Source organism: Esox lucius, chromosome 6 (assembly GCF_011004845.1).
Source record: "Esox lucius isolate fEsoLuc1 chromosome 6, fEsoLuc1.pri, whole genome shotgun sequence".
In the NCBI taxonomy this organism is placed as follows: domain Eukaryota; kingdom Metazoa; phylum Chordata; class Actinopteri; order Esociformes; family Esocidae; genus Esox; species Esox lucius.
In genome coordinates, this window is record NC_047574.1 from 18064666 (window position 1) to 18090134 (window position 25469).

General features: G+C 41.1%; 1 protein-coding gene across 3 annotated transcripts in view; it reads right to left on the reverse strand.

The window, feature by feature from the left end:
* Nucleotides 1-448: 448 nt before the first annotated feature.
* sh3pxd2ab (SH3 and PX domains 2Ab) overlaps nucleotides 449-25469 on the reverse strand; it is a 57456-nt gene continuing 32435 nt past the window's right edge. For 2 of the 3 annotated variants that reach the window (XM_010870131.4, XM_020047494.2), the window contains 8 exons: nucleotides 23381-23509; nucleotides 10203-10316; nucleotides 7662-7745; nucleotides 5765-5882; nucleotides 5270-5631; nucleotides 5122-5171; nucleotides 4883-5002; nucleotides 449-4734 (listed from right to left, as the gene is read on the reverse strand). In XM_010870131.4, coding sequence (XP_010868433.2) covers nucleotides 2815-4734; nucleotides 4883-5002; nucleotides 5122-5171; nucleotides 5270-5631; nucleotides 5765-5882; nucleotides 7662-7745; nucleotides 10203-10316; nucleotides 23381-23509 — 2897 coding nt within the window. In that variant the 3' untranslated portion in view covers nucleotides 449-2814. The remainder of the gene's footprint in view (nucleotides 4735-4882; nucleotides 5003-5121; nucleotides 5172-5269; nucleotides 5632-5764; nucleotides 5883-7661; nucleotides 7746-10202; nucleotides 10317-23380; nucleotides 23510-25469) is intronic. The other variant, XM_010870132.4, reaches the window with a different exon arrangement.

A 25469-nucleotide genomic window follows, 5' to 3' on the forward strand; every position in this document is an offset into this window, starting at 1 on the left:
GGGACGTTCAGCTCTTGGTAATGTCTCTGTTGTGCCATATTTTCTCCACTTGATGATGACTGGCTTCACTGTGTTCCATGGTATATCTAATGCTTTGGAAAAAAATGTTTACCCTTCTCCTGACTGATATCTTTCAATAATGAGATCCCTACTAGTACAGCTTAACTTTATTTGTGATTAATCAGAGTCACTTTTAATGAAGCTAGGTGTGTAATGACTTCTATTTAACATGAGTTTGAATGTGATTGGTTAATTATGAACACAGCCACATCCCCAGTTATAAGAGGGTGTGCACACCTATGCAACCAGGTTATTGTAAGGTTTTTATTTTTCCATTTTTCCCCCTCGAAGATTTCAGTTTGTTTTTCAATTGAATTGTTCACATTATAGGTCACATTAAATGTGGAAAAAGTTCTGACATGATTAATCTTTGTTTCATTCTTTTACATCACAAAAACCTGACATTTTCACAGGGGTGTGTAGACTTTTATATACACTGTAATAACATTTCAATGGATATTTTACAGATCAATGGAGTTCTGTTGTGAAAGCAACTGGAAAGACTCAATCCCAATATTACTCAAATAACTGTTCCTTCATCTTGGGATGAATTCAACAAGACACAACATTTTTGAATGGTTGGATGGAAATATGCTAAAACACAATTTGCCTTTCACACTTCTTTTTTTTTTTCATGGAATTTCTCTGATGTTTCTCAGCACTATATAACTGGACATGGTCCTAAAACTTAAAATGGAATAAAGAAATTGCATAAGCGCTCCTCACATAAAACCTTTTGACTCCTTGAAAGGTTAAGGTAAAAACTATTATCAAATTCAATTTTGAAACAAATATTTACTGTAAGTTATTTATTTTGGCTAAAGAAATATGATTTGTCAAGAACTAAAGGAAGTCTTAGAATTGACAGAAACATCCAAATGTACTTATTTGAAGAATCAAGAGAGCATGTAAATGCTTAATTATCACTCCATATTTTGTCACAAGATAGAGCAGAAATACACTTGTAAGATAGGGAGGACATGTATTTAATGTTACAGTATAAGACAAGAAAGTCATGAAACATTCAAAGATCTACATTTAAACTACAGTTTGCAATCTTGGAAGCAATTTATTGTCCGTTTCAGTGAATGCTATTGAGAAATTGATTCTAGAAGCATACACTTAATTATAAACTGGGTGGTGTAAATCCTGAATGCTGGATGAACAATTAATACTGATAAATTGACTGATGATTCAATTAGGTCAGAATAGATGTTTGGTCGTTTTGTGGGAACGTTTGCCTACAAATTCTCTGTCAGTGTGAAGAAAGGCAGTGGCAGTAGCAGGGAAGCCCCACTACTAAATGTGTTTTAAATATCTAGAGCTCTCAGCAGTAAGAAGACTAGACAAATTGTTTCTGGACAATATAATGTAAGTATTGAATGTAGAAATAGTTGAAGTTGATCGATACGTTTTCCTTCATTTGATAATTTATTGAAAGGGTATTCACATAATTCTGAACTAATACATAAAAGGGCTGCTGTTAACCTGCAAACCTAGACAACATACTACTGGCAGGAGTCCCTCATTTGTTGTGTGGCAAGCAAACAACACCACTGTCAGATGTTCTGAATTGACATTTATGAAACTTTTGATGGTATACCTTTATAGTGAAGAGTCTCCATGCCCAGTTCATGTGTGAAACACAGTACAGTTTTCCTTGTACTTTTGTCCACCTTTTACTATGCCTAGTCAGTTTATTGTATCGACTCACATACAAATAATTCAATACAATAATAAAAAAAAAAATGTAAGCAGATTTTCAACACCCTATGTCATTTTTACTTGAATTGCTGAATTGGGCATGTGCACTAATTTGTCTATTGTAACCCAGGGTCGATTACTGACCGTAGGCTAGTTTTTCAAAAATAGTGCGCCCTAGTACTGATTAGACCAATCAGTACTAGTTGCGCACTGATGACCAACGTGCATAACCTGGAATCCTCAGAGGCTTGTCTGTTTTTTTATAATGCAGAAGTACTAGCATAAGCATATAACAATTTAATTTCCATCTTGTGTAAAGTTTTAACATAAGAGATGACTTTTAAAAGGTATTAACTTTGTAATGTAATGAGTTACCTTTCAAATGAATTTCCCCTTACACTGCACATAAGGCTATATAAAACCATAGTACGCTCAATATACATTAAGCTTTACAAAAATGTGACCAAAAAACATGCAAAAGACATTCTGCAGATGAAATGTTACATGTTAGGTTTGAAAAACTGACATTTTAACGGCCCCAGACTTCGTCAACATAGAAACATGCAAAAAGATTCAAAAGGAAAAATCATAAAAAAATCATAGAAATGTTTTTATGATGAAATGTTATTAGACGTTTATATTGTTTTGCCCATTAGAAATCATTAAAACTGTTATTTAATCATATTGTAAACACATCTCACTGTAATAAATGATCATTATCAGCATAAGCTGTTCAAAGCTCCGACACTGGTGTTCAAGTCCCATTAAAAAGCACATTTAATCTACTACTTTTATTTGTATTCTTCAGTTCAATACTGTTGACCTTCGGCTGACTGTTAGCCAAAAATCCTGGCTCCAAATTGCACATTGAAGTCTATTTTTCACTTTATTATCTAAAGAAAAGAAATGTTTGGGCACCAATAGTTTATAAAAAATATCACTTAAATTATACGTACATTGTCTCTTCTGATTTTCATCTTTAAATTGTTTTTAATTAACACTGTTCTCCAAGGTTTCTGTTCTGATTGCACACTCACTGAACTTTGCACATCAATAGTTCTTCCTTTCAAGGTAGTTTGAGGGGACCCAGCCTTTCCGAGGTTGCCCTCCATCCAGGATCTGGCAGTACCACCACCCATTAGGGTTTCTGTCTAAAACCTCAAGACATGTTCCCTCAGGGAATCCCATGGTTTCCTCATCTCCATGGTAATCTGCTATGGAGACATACACCTCCCTTAAGTTGTTGTGGATGAGTTGGGATTTGACTTTCACATTGGAAACTGGAAGACCATTCCATGGAAACCCCTGGCCCAGTGATTCAGAGCTGCCCATGACAGATATTTTCTGGCTTGGCATTTTGCTGTTAGGTGCTGGGCGCCGTGGGGGAGTACCAAAGGAAGCATTCCGGCGCACGGTGGGACTAGAACGTGGGTGGTCGGTGGAGTTGAATGACTCGCCCCTCCTAAGGGAGCCAACTGGGTTTGGCCCATCGATGATCGGCCCAGAGATGAAGACAGACTGGGGCCTGACAACCTGCTGCTGTTTTGTAACATTCTTTTGCTTGTGTAAGCCATTAAACAGGCCAAAGGACTTGGAGAGCACCCCTGTGGGCTTGGAAAGGATGGGCGGTGTGCTCTTCTTTAGGCTCTGGTTGATGTTGTTTAGGGCTTGGACCCTTTGCTCATTCTTCTCCAGGCTGTTTGACTTGCTCAGACTTCCTGGCTTGGTGGGGGTACCATCGGACTCTGAGCCAGCTGTGTCCTCCAACTGCCTGACAGGCTCCAGGTAGTAGGTTGGAACCCAGCCCTCTGTGTTGCCCCAACGGACATACCACCAGCCACTTTCCTGTTTCTCAAGCACCTCTACTTCCACTCTGGCAGGGAAGCTCATTTCTGAGTCTTGGACTTTTACATAGGCGTCTGTTGTGCGGTAGAAGCAACTGCCCTCATCTGAGTCTCCCCGGCTGCCTTTAGAATAGATGGAGGAGAGGTCGGAGGTGCTGTGAGATGACACAGAGTCCTCAGAAGAGATAACAGAGGCGGTTTCAAAGTCTTCTCCTCTGGAGGCCTTCTTTAGCTGCCCTGTAGGCCGCAATTGTCTCCTAAGGCTGCTGATATCCATCTTCTCTGCACTGGAGGCTTTAGCTAGTTGGGGCTTAGGTCTGACAACTGGCTTAGGTTTCGTGGATATCTTGATGTTGCCCATTTTGGGTTCCTCTTTGTCCTTCAGTTTTAACTGCTTCGGGGTGGACTCTGTGGAGGCAGGTTTGAAACTGAATGCTGTTGTCTCTGATTTAATTGGAGATTGGGAATGACTTCTGTTCAGCTCATGCTGGATCTTCTTCCCTTTTTTCCTTGCCCCCAATGTGCAATGAGCGTTTTCAGCCTTGCTAGTCTCCAACAGGGTGGTTATCTTTGCGGATTCACCAATGGATTGGGCAACAGGTATCTCTCTTAAAGGACTGAAGCCATCATTTTCATAGATACACTGTTCTCCTTCAGGCTCCTCCACTTCCTGCCCCAAATCCTCAGATGACCCATACCTCTTGAAGGATGAGCTGTGGAAGGAAGGGGCAGGAAGTGGCTTGGACGACAGATGAGAGCCCTTTTCTGAGGAACCCTCCTCGTTCTTCCCATCCACTGAGGACTCATCTGTCCTGAGGAACTCAAAATCTGACTCTAGATCAAACCCAATGGCAGGAATGTCATATTCTGGTTCCTCATACACAGGCCTCTCTGAAGATACAGGGGACTCTGGAGCTTCGGACCCAGGGCTGCTGGGAGGTGCGGTCTCCTCAGAGTCCTGCTTCTTGATTGGTGGGGCTGGGGGTGGGACTTTGGGCCGGCTCAGAGTGCTGGTTCTGCGGTTTAGGTTGGGTTTCTTTCTTTTGTCTATGTAGGAGCAGGGAGCCCAGCCCTCTTTCTCCCCAATCTGGACATACCACCAGCCACCAGAGTTCTTCTCAATCACCTACAAGACAAAACAGAAAGAAGACATGGATAAGAATATGCATTGTTAACTACATGCCGTATCTGTTCATTTACAGAATTTACCAGAATAGTGTCAAAAACAATTGCACATTGTTTGCCAAAGTATACTGTACATGTGAAAAGCTTACGTCTGCTTTCTGCCCTCCATTAAAACTGATGCCATCTGAAATAACGGACTGGAACTCGGCAATGGTATAGTACTCTGCTTCAACCGTAGGGGGATCAGGTGGTGAAGGTAAACTGAATCCCTGAGTGGAATATATATATTTTTTTCTGAGTTAAGAGCACTGCATGGCAAACAAAGTTAAAAAGAAACAATAAAAACTGGCCTACAACCCCCCACCCCCCCGAATGGTATCATACTGACCAGAGTGGCATCTATTCGAGGAGGTGGTTTTTGTCTGAGGATCGGGGAGCCTAGATAGAAGAAAATAAAATTTGTATTTAAATTCTGGGAGGGCATTTGTTTAACAAATCAATATACCTTCAACTTTTTTATTTGAATGACAAAGTACCAATCTCTATTCTGTGTGGGGCGATGCGGGCTATGGCTGGAGAGGCTGGTTCAGCTTTTCCCTTTCCATCCACCAAGGCCGCACCAGAGCTGAAGTCCAAGCTAGAGCAGGGAATGGGCAGACTGATCTGCCTCTTGACCAGCGAGGGGGTCATCAGGGGGGTTTCCCCAGTCTGACTGTCAGTTTGCATGTCTTTTTCACTAAGAGCTTTCTTGTTGAGCAGGTTACTGATCTCCATGATGTTGCCAATTATCTCCACAGGGCTAGTCAATGGGGTCTTGTTATTATTACTACGGGGAGAGAAGTCCTCCTTGACCTTCTTCAGGTAGGACGCCGGAGCCCAGCCCTCCTTATCCTGGTACCTGGAGAGAGGGAGGCAAGGGGAGAAAGTGGATGGAAAGGGGAGAGAATGTGATCTATAAGAACACCAACACTGTAAAGCCAATATAAACAGGCGACAGTATTTTGTGGTTGGAGCACAAATGATGTCCTTACCTAATGAACCACCAGCCCTCCAAGTTCTTCTGAATGACCTCCACAAGGACTCCTTTCTCAAAGGCAATCTCATCCTTCCCCTCGCTGGTGTATGGCTGCAACGTCATGTACTTTTCCTCTGTCAGGCCACAGAAAATGAACACATCCATTTTATATGTACAATACTACATAAAAGACAGTAATGTCGAGCTTCTAAAGTATAGGATTACTCCAACTGTGATTGTAGAACTGTGACTGTATATATTTATTAAAGTTAATAAATATATACAGACAAGAAGTTTGTGGTTCTGATTAAATGCTGTCTGATTTTCAGAGATATCCAACATTTTAATATCAAATGCTACAAATAACCAAAGAAACAAACAAATGAAGTCACTGTCCTCATACTGTAAATGCCTTCTTGCAACAAACAGTAATTACCTTGACTTCATACCAAATACTCAAACCCTGGTCACTTAAACATTTAAAATATTCTAATATCTTTTTTTTTAAATGACAGACTAATAGGGTGGTGGTCAGTCTCTGTAAACTCAGCAGATAAGGAAAATAGAGACACCATCTTGATTTGTAATTTCCTAAAAGGCCAGAGGGCACAGTCAGTGACAGTGTTTCCTGTCATTACGGACCAGAGGTCTCATCTTAACACACCATAAAACACAGGCAGGAAAATGGAAACTTTGCCCAAAAGGCTATAGGAGAGGACATGTCCTGTCTGCATGCTCATTCCGGCTGAATACCTCTGGAATCAATGAGTCCTAGTGGATGTCTGATAACTCTTATTTTCTCCACCCCTGTTTAGTTCCAATTGGGGATCTAGAAAGACTGAATAAGGATATTGTAAAATATAATGTTACTGGATATAAAATCTACCCATTGATGTGTAAATACTCTGAAGGCTATGTTTGTTTTGCCTGCACTAATCTATGTGACTTCCAGTCAATGTTAACTTTCCTGAGTCCATAGTCACCAGCGGGGGGAAACTCTGAATCAGATATTATGTTAACCACAACATGCACAGCCTGCGTAACTTTTATGAACTATTTTCCTGCAGTCAGCACTATTTCAGCTTTTTTCCACAGGCAAGATTTAGTTCCTGCAAGTTGAAAAAAAACGTCCTTTACTCTAGCAGCCGTTCATTTCTATGCACTGTGGACACTGTTGCCAAGTACAAACTCTTGGGCTGGACTCAAATAGCCTATCCATATATCCATACAATGGCAGCAACCCAAGAGCATCCCATGTAAAAAGTCTACTGAGTGCAAGCTTAGCATATTTCACTATCACCAACAGATCAATAGAATACAACTCTTTACTAGCCTTGTCTATTGGCAGACCTGTTTGTGCCCTACAACTTTGGTTGGTAAACTTCTGGCATTTTAATGTGTACATGTTTTACTTGCTCATAAAACCACAATAAAGCGCTAAGATATTGCATGTAAAGTGCTAAAATATCAACAACTTACAACCTCTTCCACAATTTGATTACATACTGCACTATAATTGGCATGTACATGTATTTATGTAACTTTACCTTTGATTTTAAGACTACCAAATTCAACTGTAGATACTGACCAACAACAGGATTGTACATATTTTCATTTTTTACAGGTCAAACCTTAAAAGCTGCCATTGTGTATATGAATAGCTATAGTATTGAGCATGGTGATGACATGGCAGGGCTGTAAATGAGCTAGTTCAGACTGATGTTAGTGGTTATTTCGGTTTGGATCATGACAGCGTAGTTGAAAGCATTATGACAATAAACAAGACAGGCTGTAGGCGTCAGAGAGAAGACAGGACAAGGTCAAATGGGGTCAAGAGAAGTGGATAGGTAAGGAGTGAAAGGGTTGAAGAGGGATAGAGGACGGGGGGGGGGGGGGGGGGGGATTCCTGTCACCTCGGCTATGTTGCCTGCTGACCGTCCCCCCCAGGGTCCATCTCCGGTCCAGCCTCTTCAGGTGGGCCTTACGTCGCTTAGTGACTGACCCACGTACATGGTGACCAGACAGAAACAAACACAAATGGGACAGGAATATGAAAGGTGGGAACATACCTCACAAACCACATGGACTTTCCTCCGGTTATTAGTTAGTCACATGGATAACATGGAAACAACAACACCACATTGCAATGGAAGGACAGGATGGTGACTGGGGTTAATGAATGTTAATCTTCTCTGTGGCTTGTAATCATTGTGGGTTGTTAGCCTAGTTTCCCCATCCTGTTCTGCAGCAGCATCTGGGGTGCACATTGCCGCTCGGGAATGCCATCCAATTAATAGACCAGCTAAATTCATTTCAAAGCAGCTCCCTGCCACAACAGGTCTGTAATCGTTGGGAGTTTTAGTTGAACTGAAATGCACTAGATGAGAATAGTTACGAGCTTCGGAGGGATCTTTTGTCAGATGCCAATACTACAGTATAAATGGTATGAACCAGGTTTATATGAATTCAAGAAGACGCCGTGCAATAATCTCTAACAAGGTTTAGCGGCCATTTAAGATTGCAGGTGTGTACACTGTCCCACATTCACCTCAAAAACAAAAGAAGTATAACATTCGTACATTAGTCAGTTCCAGAACTAAGTAAAGGCATGCCTAGTTGTTTGTTTTCATCATGACAGTCTTTTCCAATTAGGCAGTGCTTCTCTATTCAGACTGGTACAATCTCAAAATGTATTCCAGGTTGTTTTTGCCTTAAAAAGCTGCATCCAATGACAGCATCTTACATGGGGTTGGGGTTAGCTCCCTGCCGCGGAGCACAATCCACAGGGCTGACAGAGAGATGGTTTATGTATCCTGTCCTGAGACATTCCCATGACTGACTAGACACATAAATGCAAATTACACTGACAGTCCCCTGACCACTCTGGCAGACTCTCAGTGTCTCTCTCTTTGTCATTTTCTCTGCCACTGTGTATGGATGGTGCGTGTGTGTGTGTGTGTGTGTATGTGTGGTCTATGCATTGTGTATGGTGTGTGTGTGTGTGTGTGTGCGGTGTGGTCTATGCAGTGTGCATGGTGTGTGGTTTGTGGTCTGTTTAGTGTGCATGGTGTGTGTATGTGTGTGTGTTGTGCGTTTTGCGCATTCCTGAAGGTATGGGGTATGAGCAGTTTGAACCTTTAAAGAGCTGTCTCAATAGCAGAAGAATTTGTTTCTCCTCTTACAAACAGTAAGGGAGTTTCATTTCTCCATTAGACAGGCCTAGGGAGGAAGATGTCTGTTGAGAATACTGTGTAACTATTGGACTAAAGAGGCTTAATCAGTTCATCATGTACAATGTGTTCTACTTTTTCTATTTCAGTCAGAATCTCTGATGTACCAGTTAAAAATTTGGGAAGAAATATAATGTGTGACATACAGTATCATAATCTGTGAAATCCTATCCCCCCATTTCCTCTCAAAGCTCAATTGCTCTTTCATTTCAGTTTGGAACAGAAAAATGCAGGTAAATAATTTCCATCATTAAAGTTGCTGCCCTCCAAATTACATAACAATATACATTGTGGAGGTCCTGCAGGTAATATGCTTACGTAAAATAATTCCAAGTAAAGATGGGACCTTTTGCGAGACCTTTGAGTTTGATAGAGAGTGTTAAAGTATAGGTCACTGAAAGGGGAGTATCTATTGATATTGAGAATGGCAAATTTGTGACATTGCAACAAGACTGTAGCCTAAACTGAGCTGTCTTTTTGGAAATATTGTATGGTAACTTTTTGTTTGCATCCCAATGTAAAGTCAGCATGATCATTTGGAAAACATCCCAATCTTTATGTTAACATCCCAACGTTTTATAGAATATAGCAGCAAACAGAGCAACATCCATCACCATCTTCTAGTGTTGTGTAAATCTGAATGCAGGAAATTAAATGATTTATCTCCGGGAGTGGACGAATATGACTTTACTAGCAACTGACTCATAAAAATCCTCCTTGCAGGTCAATCCTGTACAGTGATCCAAACATGCGTTTCTTTCATTCGTTCACTGTCCCAAACTCCAGGGAGGTCACCTCTTTTTAGCATTGCATTTCTACACTGCTACTGTGGAGTACAGTATACCACTCAGTACCCCTCAGCCCTGAGTTGTGGCTTAGATCCTGGCACTCCATCTCCAGGCTGTTTGCTCAGGGCTGAATCTGGAGCTTGTTCGTTGGTGCTTACAGTGGCAGGAGCACAGGGAAGGGTGTTCACCCCAGGGGGACGTGGGATGGTAGCGTCAGTCTGTGGTCGGTCAAGGGTGGGGGTCAGACTCTTTCAGAGATGGGGAATGTTAGAGGTATAGACGTCATAAATGTTCTGGGGTATACACCTTCAAATGTCCCCTCATCACTGTGAGTGACATAGTTTAAAGTTGTCTGTTATGGTACAGCTTGCATACTGAATCCTACACATTGTGGACTAACTTTGTTTCTGTATTCATAGTGACGTAGAGCTCTTACCTTCCCCGGACTTAGAGGCGCCCAGATCCAGGTCGTCTTGTGTGTTGCTGTGGGTGTTCAAGTAAGTGGCAGGGACCCAACCCTGTTCCTCTGCTGTACTGACAAACCACCAGCCTGGGGGCACACAGGGAGGGAGGTATATAGAGGTAAGTTAAAACGTGAACAACTCTCCAGTTCATGCAGCTGGCAGCATATCACCCTGCATCCCACTGTTGACCAGCAGCATATCATCCCACTGCTGACCAGCAGCATATCACCCTGCCTCCCATAGCTGACCAACAGCATATCACCCGGCATCCCACTGCTGACCTGTAGCATATCACCCTACATCCCACTGCTGACCTGCTTCTAAGGCTAACCAGAGAATGGTCTTTGGATGGGAGACCAAATGCTGCCCTTTCGGTGTGCAAGTGAGGGGCATAAAATCCCAATGCAACACAGCTTCTTTAAACTCTGGAAATGAATGCTGTCAACTATAATGTACTGTACTTACAGGGGATGTATGTACAGCGGGGAGAACAAGTATTTGATACACTGCCGATTTTGCAGGTTTTCCTACTTACAAAGCATGTAGAGGTCTGTAATTTTTATCATAGGTACACTTCAACTGTGAGAGACGGAATCTTAAACAAAAATTCAGAAAATCACTGTATGATATTTAAATAATTAATTTGCATTTTATTGCATGACATAAGTATTTGATCACCTACCAACCAGTAAGAATTCCAGTTATCACAGACCTGTTAGTTTTTCTTTAAGAAGCCCTCCTGCTCTCCAGGACCTGGTCAATGACCTGAAGAGATCTGGGACCACAGTCTCAAAGAAAACCATTAGTAACACACTATGCCGTCATGGATTAAAATCCTGCAGCGCATGCAAGGTCCCCCTGCTCAAGCCAGCCCATGTCCAGGCCCGTCTGAAGTTTGCCAATGACCATCTGGATGATCCAGAGGAGGAATGGGAGAAGGTCATGTGGTCTGATGAGACAAAAATAGAGCTTTTTGCTCTAAACTCCACTCGCCGTGTTTGGAGGAAGAAGAAGGATGAGTACAACCCCAAGAACACCAAACCAACCGTGAAGCATGGAGGTGGAAACATCATTCTTTGGGGATGCTTTTCTGCAAAGGGGACAGGACGACTGCACCGTATTGAGGGGAGGATGGATGGGGCCATGTATTGCGAGATCTTGGCCAACAACCTCCTTCTCTCAGTAAGAGCATTGAAGATAGGTCGTGGCTGGGTCTTCCAGCATGACACCGACCCGAAACACACAACCAAGGCGTGGCTCCGTAAGAAGCATCTCAAGGTCCTGGAGTGGAGTCTTTGGAGTGAGCTGAAAGTCTGTATTGCCCAGCAACAACCCCGAAACCAGAAGGATCTGGAGAATGCAGAGGAGTGGGCCAAAATCCCTGGTCAAGAACTACAGGAAACGTATCATCTCTGTAATTGCAAACAAAGGTTTCTGTACCAAATATTAAGTTCTGCTTTTCTGATGTATCATCTACTTTAATGCAATAAAATGCAAATGAATTACTTAAAAATCATACAATGTGATTTTCTGGATTTCTGTTTTAGATTCCGTCACTCACAGTTGAAGAGTACCTATGATAAAATTACAGAACAGTTCAGTAGCAGTTCAATGACATTACTTCATTCACAAGAAATTATCTTTGGAGCATTCAAAAGTGCCTAAGAAATTCCAAAAACACTGTCATGTTCCGGGAAGCCATTTGTTGACAATACATTCTTATTTTCACTGTACATTATCCTTCTGAAAGTGACAAGGGTCTACTGTAGCCATGAAATAATTCAAATGGTCAATAGCAGTGTCCAGATATGCTGTGGTATTCAAATTTTGCTCAATTAGTACTAAGGGCACTAACATGTGCAAGGCAAACCTTCCCAGAACAATACATCATTGTCACTGGTCTACAACAAGGACCAACATTTTGTTTGTTCCAGCAGCATTGCTGATTATGTTTTTACTTTGCTGCACCATTGTTTCGAAACCCTTTGTATATAAAAAGCTAAGGAGTACAGCCGTTTCTGGGAGGATTTTACCAGCGAGCCTGGCACCAATGATCATACTATGCTCAAAGTTGCTTGGGTCACAATGTTTGCTCAATCTAACGTCTAAATCAACCAGAGACAGAACGCTTCAAAGCCTGTCTGTCTGCTTTATCAGCAGGCCTTGGCCATGTCTGTAGGAACGGTGAACAATTTCCAATAAATGGGGAGGTAACTAATAAACTGGCTATTAGCTTTATTCAAAGAATACATCACAAATAGATGGCTCACAAGTCTGTAACCTGGAGTAAGACAATGAGACAGTCTTAACCCAAACCAAACATGAAAAATCCTGTTTTCTAGTGATCTATCATGCAATTCCACCCTGTCCAATCAGATGTATTCTAAAAAGAAAATGCAGATAGCCAGTGTATGTTTGTGTTATGTTTAGCCAGAGGCATTTACTGACAGACAGATTGGATTGCAGTATGTCACAACAATATTAGCTATTTGATGGCAATTTAGCTTTCCAAACAAGGTGCATGAAGTAAAGAAAAAACAGAAGTAAGCCACTCTTGCAGGACAATGGAACTAAATTGTGTGTTCTTACTTAGAGGCTTTCAGGAGCTTTTTTTATTTAATTCTATTGTCCTCCAAGATTTGCTGAATTACGACTGTCGTATTCAATGCAATTCAAGTTTAACTGGACATAGAGACTGGGGCTCAGTTCGATATTGTTTTCAGAAAGGGAATGGCTTGGATTTTAAGGTGTTCATCTTGTGAAAAGAGAGTCCAATGTCATTTGAACAGAGATGGTTGAATGTTTTATTTCCCAGCCTAGTATTTACACATTTCTTCAGAACCGACAAATTCAACCATGCATGCTGCAGCAGCAGCTGCAGTTTTAAGTAGATACTATTTTAAATGTTTTGGGGGGTCAAAAACGAGGCCTTAAATGTGTGCCAGCACCCCTGCACTGGCAAAGGCTCAGGCCATAACAAACCATGTCAATCTTTACACCAAAGCTGTGGTTTTATACAAACCTTTCACCAATAAGTCAACCTGAGTGAGAACACTTTGCTATGGTTTATACAGTGCTTTGGAAAATAGCCTTAAACGTGTTAAGGCGAGGTTGGATGTTTGACATCAAAACTGTACTCGAAATTTATAAAAACATATCTGCAACATTGCCAAAAAGGAGCCCAAAAAAATCCAGCATCAATAGCAATCACATGGGAATCTGTTGGCAGTGGTCAAATGTCATAAAGCCAATAAGGAAATGCATGTTTATAAATCAACTGCTGCTCAAATCAAAGCAAATAAAGTAAGAAAGTGGTATCTACATTGGAAAGCCTTCAGCTAGACATAGATTATGGAAAGACAAACTGTCACTGAGTTTTGAGTTAATCCAAGGTATTATTAATGACTGCCTGTATTTTTCCACCTGGTATCCATATGGCAGGTGTTTAGGCTGTGTTCACTGAACCTCAAAGAGGCAATAAAAGTCTGGAAACAGACGCCCACTACACAACTGCTGATTGGCTTGACAATGCCCACTAATATAAAGTGTGAAATACCATTGAACGTTCTCTTGCCTCTTGAATACTATTAATATCAGTGCTACAACAGTTTTCTATTTCTCCATTTTTTATAGCACAAGTGATAGCACAGGTGTTTTGGCCAAATATATACTGTTTAATGAATTGGTGTGTATATGAAAATTGAGACAAAGTAAACATACATTACAGTTGTTAAATAGGGCAATGGGAGATGTGGAAAGTTTGAAGGGATATGTATTCTGGAGCCCAGGGTTCTGTAAATGTACAGTATTTGCTCAGTTTCATGCACATTGCGCAAATAGAAGTAATTGACTTGGCTACAGCAAAGTGTTAATATAGGACTAAGATATGTACAATGCTGGCTCATCAGAGGTGACAGAGCTTGCAAACTGTTGTTAGAATTTAGCGGTTATGTATTGTGGTTAAATAATAGAGAATCTGCAGAAATCAATGGAGAAAATGCATTCTGTGTCTATTGGAATAATGCACCATAGTTGTCCTATTTCAATGAATGTCAAAATTTTTCTCACTGTAATGCTGGTTACAAGCTGATATATACATTGAAGGGCGTGTCTACCTAGCAAAGATCATAGCTGTTTCTCAATGTCAAGGATCCTTCCTTGGTAGGACTAGTCCTTCCAAGGAAGGATCCTTCAGAGGCCAGGCTCCTCCTTAGCATTCAAAGAACACGTACCATGGAACAGACTACCATGTGCACGTCATTGCGTCATTACGTCATTTACGAGCTGGCAAAGCCGTGCGCATAGGATTGTGGGTAATATAGGAGCGCAAAGGATACACATATGCATCCTTTGCCGTCTATGGGAAATTCTCAGAACAAAGGACTCAGTCCTTGGTGGGATTTGGAGGATCCTCGACATTGGAACGGTCCTTCGACGGACTTCGATGACGTAGCATCCTCCAAATTCTGGCTTCAAAGGATCCTTCCTTGACATTGAGAAACAGCTCATGTTTCCAAGACGATAACCCCCCTGCCAGATGGTCAATGTAAACATTCCTGTGGTTATCAGGGCACCTACTGAAAGAGACAATCTAAACACAGATGTTCCTATTGCTCTCTTACCTAGGTGCATATAACTTCCAATGAAACATATCTTCATAATCCATTTAAAATATTACATTATTACACAGATTCCACACTGTCACAGACTGCAAAGGTAAACCCAGCAACGAGCTGCCCAGTGATACAGACCAATCAGGCTAAATGCCTTCTATGCATGCTTTAAGGTAAAACTGAACCATGCATGACAGCACCAGCTGTTCCAGACAACAGTTACTCTAGCTCTCTGTAGACACGTTAACATTTGCAAAGTTGTCAGTCAGTTAGAATACCAGTGCCCATTCCCAGAGCAACTGTACAACAAGCTGGCAGGTGCTTTCTAAAACAGCTGCCCCCTTTTACACACCCAATACCAATGGGTTTTAAGTAGACCAAATATAAGTGCTACCGTACCATTGTCCAGTAGCCATGAAATGCTTTACTAGGCTGTTCATGGGAGAAATTAACACCATTATCCCAGATATGCTGGACCCCTCCAATTTGCATTCCGTTCCAACAGATCCACAAATGACTCAATCTGTAGGGCATTCCATACTGCCCTCACCCACATCTACAAGAGGAATTCCAGTACAACTGAAGAATTAAGTTTATCACTGCATCGACACACATCACTAAACTCAGAGCTCTGGGACTGAACGCAGTCCACAGCACTGTGTACTGGAGGATCTGACGAGCAGTCAACGTACACAGCAATACATCCTCCATGCTGACAGTGGTTCCTCAGGGATGCATGTTAAGTCCCCTCCTCTACTCTGTTTATGCCGGACTGCGTGGTCATGCACAACTCCAACAGAATCTGAAGTTCTCTCAAGCGTGACGTCATCTCATTCCGCTAAGGTGGGGCTTATTGGTTTGCATTAACATTACATATTTTAGACAACATTAGTCCCATTGGATCTGACAAAAAAACGAATAATGCACTCCACAGTATTGAGCCCATACCAACAGGCAAGCGTGGTGGTTGTGTGACGTTCTGAGCATGCTTTTTTGCTGTCTCAGGACCTACATAAGTTGTAATCAGTTAAGGATGCTTGAAATCTGAAAGTTGCAATGACCTATAGCTTAGCACTGCTGTGTAGCCCTTTAGGCTACTTTGGTAATGCTTTGTAGCATGTTAGCCCACTAGCTTCTTCTGCTTATATGTAGACCTACATTGTAAGAAGGCAAACACTGCCAATGCTGATAGCCATTTCTATTAAGTGCTAGTCCATAAATATTCTATTGTTGTTGTGCATCAATATCACTCTCCTGTTTCTCCTGTCATATTACAGATTTACAACACTTACATTTACATCCACTACCTCCCCCTTACTGTTTGCTGTGTCGGTTTGTTGTATGGTAACAACAATTATACTGTACATCTGTCTCCTACTGGTCAATTCTGCTCCTTAACCTGGGGAGCTGGGAGAGTCACACCTACAGTATGTCTGAACTTGCACCTCATCCGAGACCCCCCCCCCAAATGGTGGCACAATTTTTTCAATAATCTACTTCGCTGAGGAACATCACCAAAAATTATCAGACAGCCTACAGGAAGTCCCCGCACTGCCAAGACAATCATCTCTTTCTCAACATCAGCAAGACAAAGGAGCTGATCGTGGACAACAGGAAATAAGACAAACACACCCCTGTCCACATCAACAGGGCTAAAGCAGGTCAAGAGCTTTAAGTTCCTCTGTGTACACATCACTGAGAAATGTACATGGTCCACACACACACACACACACACACACGCACAGTTGTGAAGCAGACACATCATTGCCTCATCTCCCTCAGGAGGCTGAAAATATTTGGCACAGGCCTTCAGATCCTCAAAATGTTCTACAGCTGCAGCACTGAAAACATCTTGACCGGAGCACTTGGCATGGCAACTGCACCAGAGTTAATCAGTGGGATCGAGCTCACTGCCATCCAGGACTTCTACACCAAGCAGTGTAAGAGGGAGGCCTTCTGATACTGCCAGGATTTAAATCAACAAAAAAGGTGAGTATCTGTTATTTAACCTCATATTACAGTGGATATAAAAAGTCTACACACCCCTGTTAAAATGCCAGGTTTTTGTGAGGTAAAAGAATGAGACAAAGATAAATCATGTCAGAACTTTTTCCACTTTTAATGTGACCTAGAATTTGAACAATTCAATTGAAAAACAAACTGAAATCTTAACAATAACCTGGTTGCATAAGTGTACACACCCTCCTATAACTGGGGATGTGGCTGTGTTCAGAATTAACCAATCACATTCAAACTCATGTTAAATAGAAGTCATTACACACCTGCCATCATTTAAAGTGACTCTGAATAATCACAAATAAAGTTCAACTGTTCTAGTAGGATTTTCCTGACATTTTCTTAGTTGCATCTCAGAGCAAAAGCCATGACTAGTAAGACTAAGACTAAGACTAAATCCGCAAAGAGCGTCCAAAGCATCAGAGGGATCTCATTGTTGAAAGATATCAGTCAGGAGAAGGGTACAAAAGAATTTCCAAAGCATTAGATATACCATGGAACACAGTGAAGACAGTCATCTTTAAGTGGAGAAAATATGGCACAACAGAGACATTACCAAGAACTGGGAGTCCCTCCAAAATGTATGAAAAGATGAGAAGAAAACTGGTCAGGGAGGCTTCCAATAGGCCTACAGAAACATTAAAGGAACTGCCGAAATTTCTGGCAAGCACTGGCTATGAGCTACATGTGACAACAATCTCCCCTATTCTTCATATGAATGGGCTATGGGGTAGGGTGGCAAGATGGAAGCCTTTTCTTACAGAAAAAAAATCCAAGCCCGGCTGAAGTTTGCAAAAACACACATCAAGTCCCACAAAAGCACGTGGGAAGGTGTGCTATGGTCTGATGACACCAAGGTTGATCATTTTGGCCATAATTCCAAAAGGTATGTTTGGCGCAAAAACAACACTGCACATAACCCAAAGCACACCATATCCACAATGAAGCATGATCGTGGCAGCATCATGCTTTGGGGCTGTTTTTCATGCTTTCTTCAGCTGGAACCCGGGGCCTTAGTCAGGGTGGAGGGAATTATGAACAGTTCCAAATACCAGGAAATTCTGGCACAAAACCTTCAGGCATTCGTTAGACATCCAAAGATGAATAGGAAGTTCACATTTCAGCACAACAATGACCCAAAGCACACATCCAAATCCACAAAAGCATGGCTTCACCAGAAGAAGATTAACATTTTGGAATGGCCCAGCCAGAGCCCAGACCTGAATCCAATTGAACATCTGTGGGATGATCTGAAAAGGGCTGTGCACAGGAGATGTCCTCGCAATCTGACAGATTTGGAGTATTGGTTTACGGGTGTGCACACTTATGCAACCACGTTATTGTGAGTTTTTTTTTAATTAATTTTTTTCCTCAAAGATTTCAGTAAATTTTTCAATTGAATTGTTCATGTTATAGGTCACATTAAAGGTGGAAAAAGTTCTGACACGATTTATCTTTGTCTCATTCTTTTACATCACAAGAACCTGGCATTTGAACAGGGGTGGGTATACTTTTTATATCCACTGTATATCTTCTATAGGCCAGGGTTTCAGTGAGACAAGAAATAGACAATAGTTTCAAATCCACAACTGTCTGGTTGTAGCCTTACTTTAGTCCACTGAACCTAGTCTTAATCACAAAAAACTGTGCTGTCCTGACTTAACTACAAAAACACAACAGTTTGTTTTGACAACGTCAGCAGTTGTCCTGCAAGGAAACCATTAAAATACAGCAGGACAAGTCAAATCAATTATATGCTGCAAGTTAACGTTTGACATAGCCCAGTTAATTCACACTGGATGTATCTAATTAGGCATTTAACTCCTAGACAAAATGCCTACGTCAGCCTCATTTACACAGCTTGAGACACAAAGCTTGAAAAACACAAACCAACGCATCTAAAACCATCCTCCTTTGTCTAATTCCCATAGAAAATGAATGATAAAAAGCAACGCTGGTTATGTAAGCCATGTGTGTTCTAATGTGGCTCTGGGGGGTGGAAAAAAAATGGTACTGCTGCTACAGTATGGATGGATATTCCTTGAAAGGAGAAAGTGGAGCAAGTGAGCAGATGTTTGGCTTGGACTTCAAAGTTGTAATGCTTTACTCGTACCCCCTTTGTCCCCCTCTGAGGGAGCACAAAATAGATGAACCTACAGTTACATGCTGAAAATGGCCTGAGCAATATTCGAGTCCTCTACAGTACCTGTGGTCTATATACACTATATCAGTTGTTTTGAGTTGTTTTGATCAACAACTCATTTAGACTAAAACATAGACACAGCAAGCAACTCTAGAGTTTACTACTGTGAATATGTGCCATATGTGCCCATTTAAACGACAATATGCAATGTTTTTAACAAAGACTTCGATGCCTGTACTGTTCAGCATGTTCGATTCATAGGATTCAAAGCCAATCAAATAGTGTGTCTTTAACTGCAACTAAGTACACATTTAAAACACAGAAAAAGTTTTTAGAGGTATGAAATAGAAATAGATTATGCTACAAATTTGATATAAACAGTAATGTAAATTTAACACAACATATATTTTCTGGGCTTGAGCTGATGTGCCTCCGTGCTAGTGGTGATATCTGATCCCAAGAGAAAACACCATTCATTTTAAGCATCTGCATTTATTGACACTGTACAGAGTATCCAATAGACTAAATAATCTACATCAAGTTTTTTAGAGCCATTTCCAGATTTCAAGGACAATTACAATAACCAGTGATGGTTCTGTTTAAAAATATATATATGTTGACCAATCCACAAAAAAACCTAGTCTGTCTGTAACAAAAGCCTGTTTACTAATAGTGTTAAAGAGCCCTATATCCACAACCCCTCTCCCCCATAAACACACAGTGTCTGATCAATATCGGATTTGAGTGCAATAAAGTTAATTGGAAACCGTAACTCCACTGTTCACGAAGAAGGGATGAATCAAAGAATATAATGGAGACAAAACATATGACACACCTAAAACAGCCAACAAACTGTTCCAATAAGTCACAGCTGACTGACACAAACCATTGGTTTATAGACATACAGGTAGGACGTTACAGAGGGCAATGGGGAGCCAGAGGAATGGACGAAACTGAGCTGCTGCCCTCTCAGACAGAAACATCCCTGGAGTTCATTTGGCAAATTGCTAATTAAAAAGCTGACTTGGAATAGAGCCAATGTAAACACTCACTGGTCAGAAGAGATTTAGAGGGATCTAGGTTGGACTGGGCAAGGCTAGCATAACACTGCCCTTCAGGTGTGTAGTAGACCCTGCAGACAAGCTGCATACCTCTACAGTAGGTTGGTATTTGTAAATGGTGGCCAACTGGCTGTATGTGGCCACTGGACTAAAAAGGCATACATAAATGAACACATTTTTAAGAGTTGAAATAGTAGACTACATAAGATAACATTCTGTTTATACAACTAAGTTGTGCATCAGCAATTTTCACTTGGCACTTCTATTACTTCATTTTAGCTACATTATTTTAGAGCTATGGTTCTGAGAAAACTACAGTACCTTAGACACGCTGTTAGTTGAGGAGGCATCCCGAGAGGTTCTATTAAGGCATTATAATGAACAAACCACTTTGAACCGCTAACTCTGGCAGGAAATGGCTTTTTCCATATTCCCTCTGACTCTCTCCTCAGCCCACACTTTTCTCCTCCCCAAAGCCATGGGCTCTTACTAGTAAGCTCCAATCTAACTCAGTCATGTAAAAAGACAAATAGGGGGATTGCAATACAAAAAACTGTCAGGGCATCAGGAAAACTATTTTATATTAAGTGAAGCTTTGAGTATCCTAAAAAAATGTATGCAACTCAATAAAAATGACAAAATCAAAAACATAGATCTAGCCCAATTATTCTGTTTTTGAGTGCTGACAGCATGGCATTCATGGCCTTAACGATTTTCCAAGAAATGTATAATATTCCAAGGAAATATAAATCTGACCTGTGTGCATCCACAACAGATACTGCCATTCTTAGGTATGTTGCTTAACCAGGTTACCCAGATACAATAACAAGAAACATCCTCTCACCAAAACATGGATCATAAACTAACACACCAACTGTGGCCAATATGCAAGGACTTGGCCTGGAAAGGGACATGGAAAACTCAGAAAGCTGAGACTGCATGTATACAAACTGACCTAGATTCAAAGCCACTTTTCAAAGTATAATATCCAGTCCGATGTAAGGAATTGGACCTTTCCTTATATGCACTGGACAATCATTTGCATTACAATGGCATTGTCCTTTGGTTATGTAAAAAAGGTCATTTCAATATCAAAGTGATTTTTACCACAAAAAACTACTGAAATACATTTAAATTCTATATTTAAATGTGTTATCTTTTTCACTGTAAATATAATAGGTCTATAAGACTGGTGCAGTACTAATACCACGGGATAAATAATGAAGAAGATGTAATAATAGCATATAACTAACTTGTTTACCACAAAACGTCTGGAATATGGAAATCTACTGCTCGGATGTCATAAATGACATCAACTTGTTATTTTTCTCTGAGGATTGGAGGCTAATCTTAATGGACCCTGAAGTCACACGCCCTTGGAACATTAAGCGGAGGTACAGGACTGTGGAGTGATGTCACTCACATTGCAGCTTAACCTTAGCTGTCCATATGTCAAGGCCTCAGCAATAGGCTTCAGCTACTGGTAATCATTTTGTTGAACATATATGTGCAATAAAAAAAAGTTTGCGGCATAAGACATTTTAGTGATAAAACAAGTAGCATGTTTACTTTTCCCTGGCAGGATGTGGTTTCTGGGACACAGAGTATAGAGGATTTAGGATGAACTTTGAATGACTGAACACTATTCAGGCCAAATGCTGTGCATTCTCCACTGGTTGAAATCTTATTCAGATTAATTCTGACCAGGGACACATTCACCCTGTAGCCACAATACATGTTCAGCAGCCATTAACAGCCCAGTCCCCATCATCATCCATCTAGCTACATGCTTATTATGAAGGCAAGGACTCAAGTCAAGGCCTCTGGCCAAAGGACATCAAGGTGTTTGAACATCCGCCTCAAAGTGACTCCCTACTGGGTTTAAATCCAACAGGACCAAGTAGTGAAAATAAACGGAGGAACTCGAAAGGGTCTGTACAGACACTTCAAAGGCGCCAATGGACTCTGTTCCTTTAGGCCACTACGGCATGGAGTTTCACTAACACCCAATGTGTAACCTAAGTCCGATTGCTTTTCTGATCACTGTTTCCCCTCTTCAAAGGACACATGAGGCCCATTACTGCTTTACTGTATGGGCACACTATTAAATACAGGATGTTAACTTCTGTTACTGGGCCTGGACGCTCCAGACGCTCCGGAGATATGAGGACAAAACATTTTCTTTTGTTATGCAAAAGGGAAAGGAAAACTAGAAAGGTTTCCACATGCTGAATTAGCTATGTGTGTTTATATGCTATGGTGCAAGAGTTAGCACAGGGTCAGAGTGTGTTTATATGCTATGGTGCAAGAGTTAGCACAGGGTCAGAGTGTGTTTATATGCTATGGTGCAAGAGTTAGCACAGGGTCAGAGTGTGGAGGCAAAAGTAAACACATACCAAATATCACACAAGACCCTCTGCAGTAAGGATCCCATAACAAGTGCAATATGAACATAATGTTTAACTCCTTTTGAGGGTCTTAAGGGCTGTGCCTGCAGAGTTTGCATTCCTAGCCCTCCATTTTCAGAGGTTAAACTGCTGACTCAGGCCCCTGAGCAGCTGTCACATGTAAATCCAGCATGTCTCTCTGTCTTTCCATTCAAGTGAACAGGATAATTAATGAAGGAGTTTAGGAAACATTCCTTCTGCGAAAGGCAACAATCTGGCCCCGGGCCTAAACCAACAAGGGGAAAAGAAACAGGCCTCTCTACACACCAAAGCAAGCCTCCAGATGGGGCTAAAGCACAGTTTGAGAGGGTGTGGACAAAGAGGGGAGATTATGCCAGCACTATACCAACCTACATCCCACTGCTGGTTTGCCTTTCAAGCTAGGCTGGGTTGGTCCTAGTTAGTCAATAAACGGGAGACCACACGCTGCTGGAAGTGGCGTTGGAGGGCCAGTAGGGGGCACTCTACCATCTGACAGTCTAAAGATGATCTACAATGCCCCAGGGCACTGATCGAACATAGCCCTATGTATTGGCACATATCTTAAGAGCAAGGGATGTTAACCCTCATGTCATGGGGTTAAAAAGATTCAATGTATAATTGATTAAATACTTGCCCTCAATGTTCACATAATATCCCATAATGACACACCACCTCTCCACCTAACAGCGGAGTGTTCCGGTACAAGTTCTGGTCCAAAGTGTTACGTCCAATTGTAAAGATCTTTGGTTGTTCCATATTATTATTATTGTTAGGGAATGGGGTGAAAAGGGGCAAAGGAGAAAATAATCTCTCATGTAGATGCTGGCCAAAAAGTGCGCATGCATGCGTGTAGACGTATGTGTGTGCTTGTGTAAATTGGTCACTCACCGCTCTCGCTCTTATCGATGACATCCACAAGTTCACCGGCCTTCAGGCTGATTTCCGCCGGCTCCTGCTTCTCATAGTTGGCCACAACCATGTACTGCTCCAGCAGCATGGGATCTGCACCATCCAAACCTGGAGTTGATGGGAAAAAACATGCTGTTAGCCAGCTCCCGGCCATGGGTCCACGAGAGCGACCGCTGGGCATCCTCTGTGCCATTGGCCAATTTGTCAGTAGACCTCAACCAATGGGAACGCACGCTAGGCTCAGTGCATCTTCCCAAGAGCCTGGCCATATAGCTGGATCCCCACCAGCCCAAAATCAGGGTCAGTGGAGAGTAAAAGAAAAGCCTGTAAAACAAAAAGTCTTCTAAAAAACATAAAGCAGTTAACTGACATCAAGCAGTTAGTTGAATAGAATCCATTCTGTAGTACACACTTCAGATTTAAAAAAAGAATAGATACATTTAGGTAGAGAAAGTGTGTGAGAAATGAGAAAGCGAGGAGAGAAATAAAGAGAGGGAAAGAGCAGGAGTAGCAGCGGGTTGTAGATGGGACAGTGGAGTGGGAGAGAGGAATGGTTTCCCCTGGAAAATAAACAGTCTGCTAAAAAGCCTCCTTCTCCTGGATGGGGCTGGAGCTGGAGGAAGAGTAGGGGGGTTGTGTACGCCAATCATAAGAGTCAACACCAGAGGCCTTAAATAGAACCAGATGAGTGGGCTGGAGTTGAGATCAGGAGGCTGGGCTTCGGGTGCTGTGAAACACTAGACTTTCATTCAGCCTGGTCAATGGAAAGCTTCTCTCCTGCCCACGCTGGGTTAAAAAGCACCAGCACGGACTTCATTTTGACAATTCTGTTCAACGGAACCATAAATGAGAAGTTTTTCAATTCCAATTCAGTAATATGTCATGTATGCAGATATATTATTATTATATTTATTATTATATTTATTATTATATTTATTTTATTTTCATTTCATATTTATTTAGATTTATTTACTATACAATCTGTGCAGACTCTGTTGCATTGTATGGCAGTCATGATTTTATGAAATATGAATAACGTAACATAAACCAGTTCACAATGATTCAACTAAACTTGAAAATACATTTCAGATAAAATGTAGTATATCTTTCTTGAATGAAGCACCTGTTGCATGATGTCAAAACAACAAAGACACTTCAGAAGAAATTTGCCCAACTACTGTATACTTAGCCTTAAAAAGTCACCCATAAACATTTTCAGCACGCTTAGATATTTGGATGGAAGCAAATGCATCAATGTTGTACTCGCTCTCAATATATGCTTTCTCTCTTAGCTGAGCTGATTACAGTATTTTGTGAAACACATGAAATAGCTGAATTAATGTCCCACATAATACATATTCATTTTTCTATTCAACCAAGGGCTAGTTAATGCCACTCATATCTAAATTAAACCTCACTCAAACTCTGGTAAACTCAGTGTCTGGAACATTGTCCAGAGAGCTCCAACTCAGGCAATGGAAAATAGCATGACACCAGTCCAGTAAATACGATAAGATAAGAAGTGATTGAGACTCCTTAGATTAAGATGCCAGTATAAAGAGATAACAGTGGCCAGACAAAAAATTAACATTAGCATTACATGTGGAGAGAGAATAAAAGATGTCAAAACACTACTAACATTAATAGCTTCAACATCATCAAAAATACAAGACCTGCTAACTTTTTGAAGTAATGTTGCTTCCTCATTATTTGCACACGGTTCTTTGCTCACCATGACAGTAAAATGCAAAAGCATTACAAAGTTAATATTGGTTCAACTTTGAGTGCAGCAGGATTGCAACCCCTTGCAGTATGAGTCACTGGTGGAAAACAAGCTCTTGAACTGACCATGAAGTAATGTGAAGCCTGCTTTAGAAAGACAGGAATTCTGTCTTTCTTTCATCTTAACAGTCTACAGTGGATGAGTGGTAAAGAATTATTCAAAGTTTCATGGTCTTCAGTTACACTTTATTTTGAGAGTCCCAATATTCACTTGTATATGTTCTATGTATAGTAATACTATCAACAAACTTTCAACAACCTATCTGTTGACAAGCAACTTCTTGTG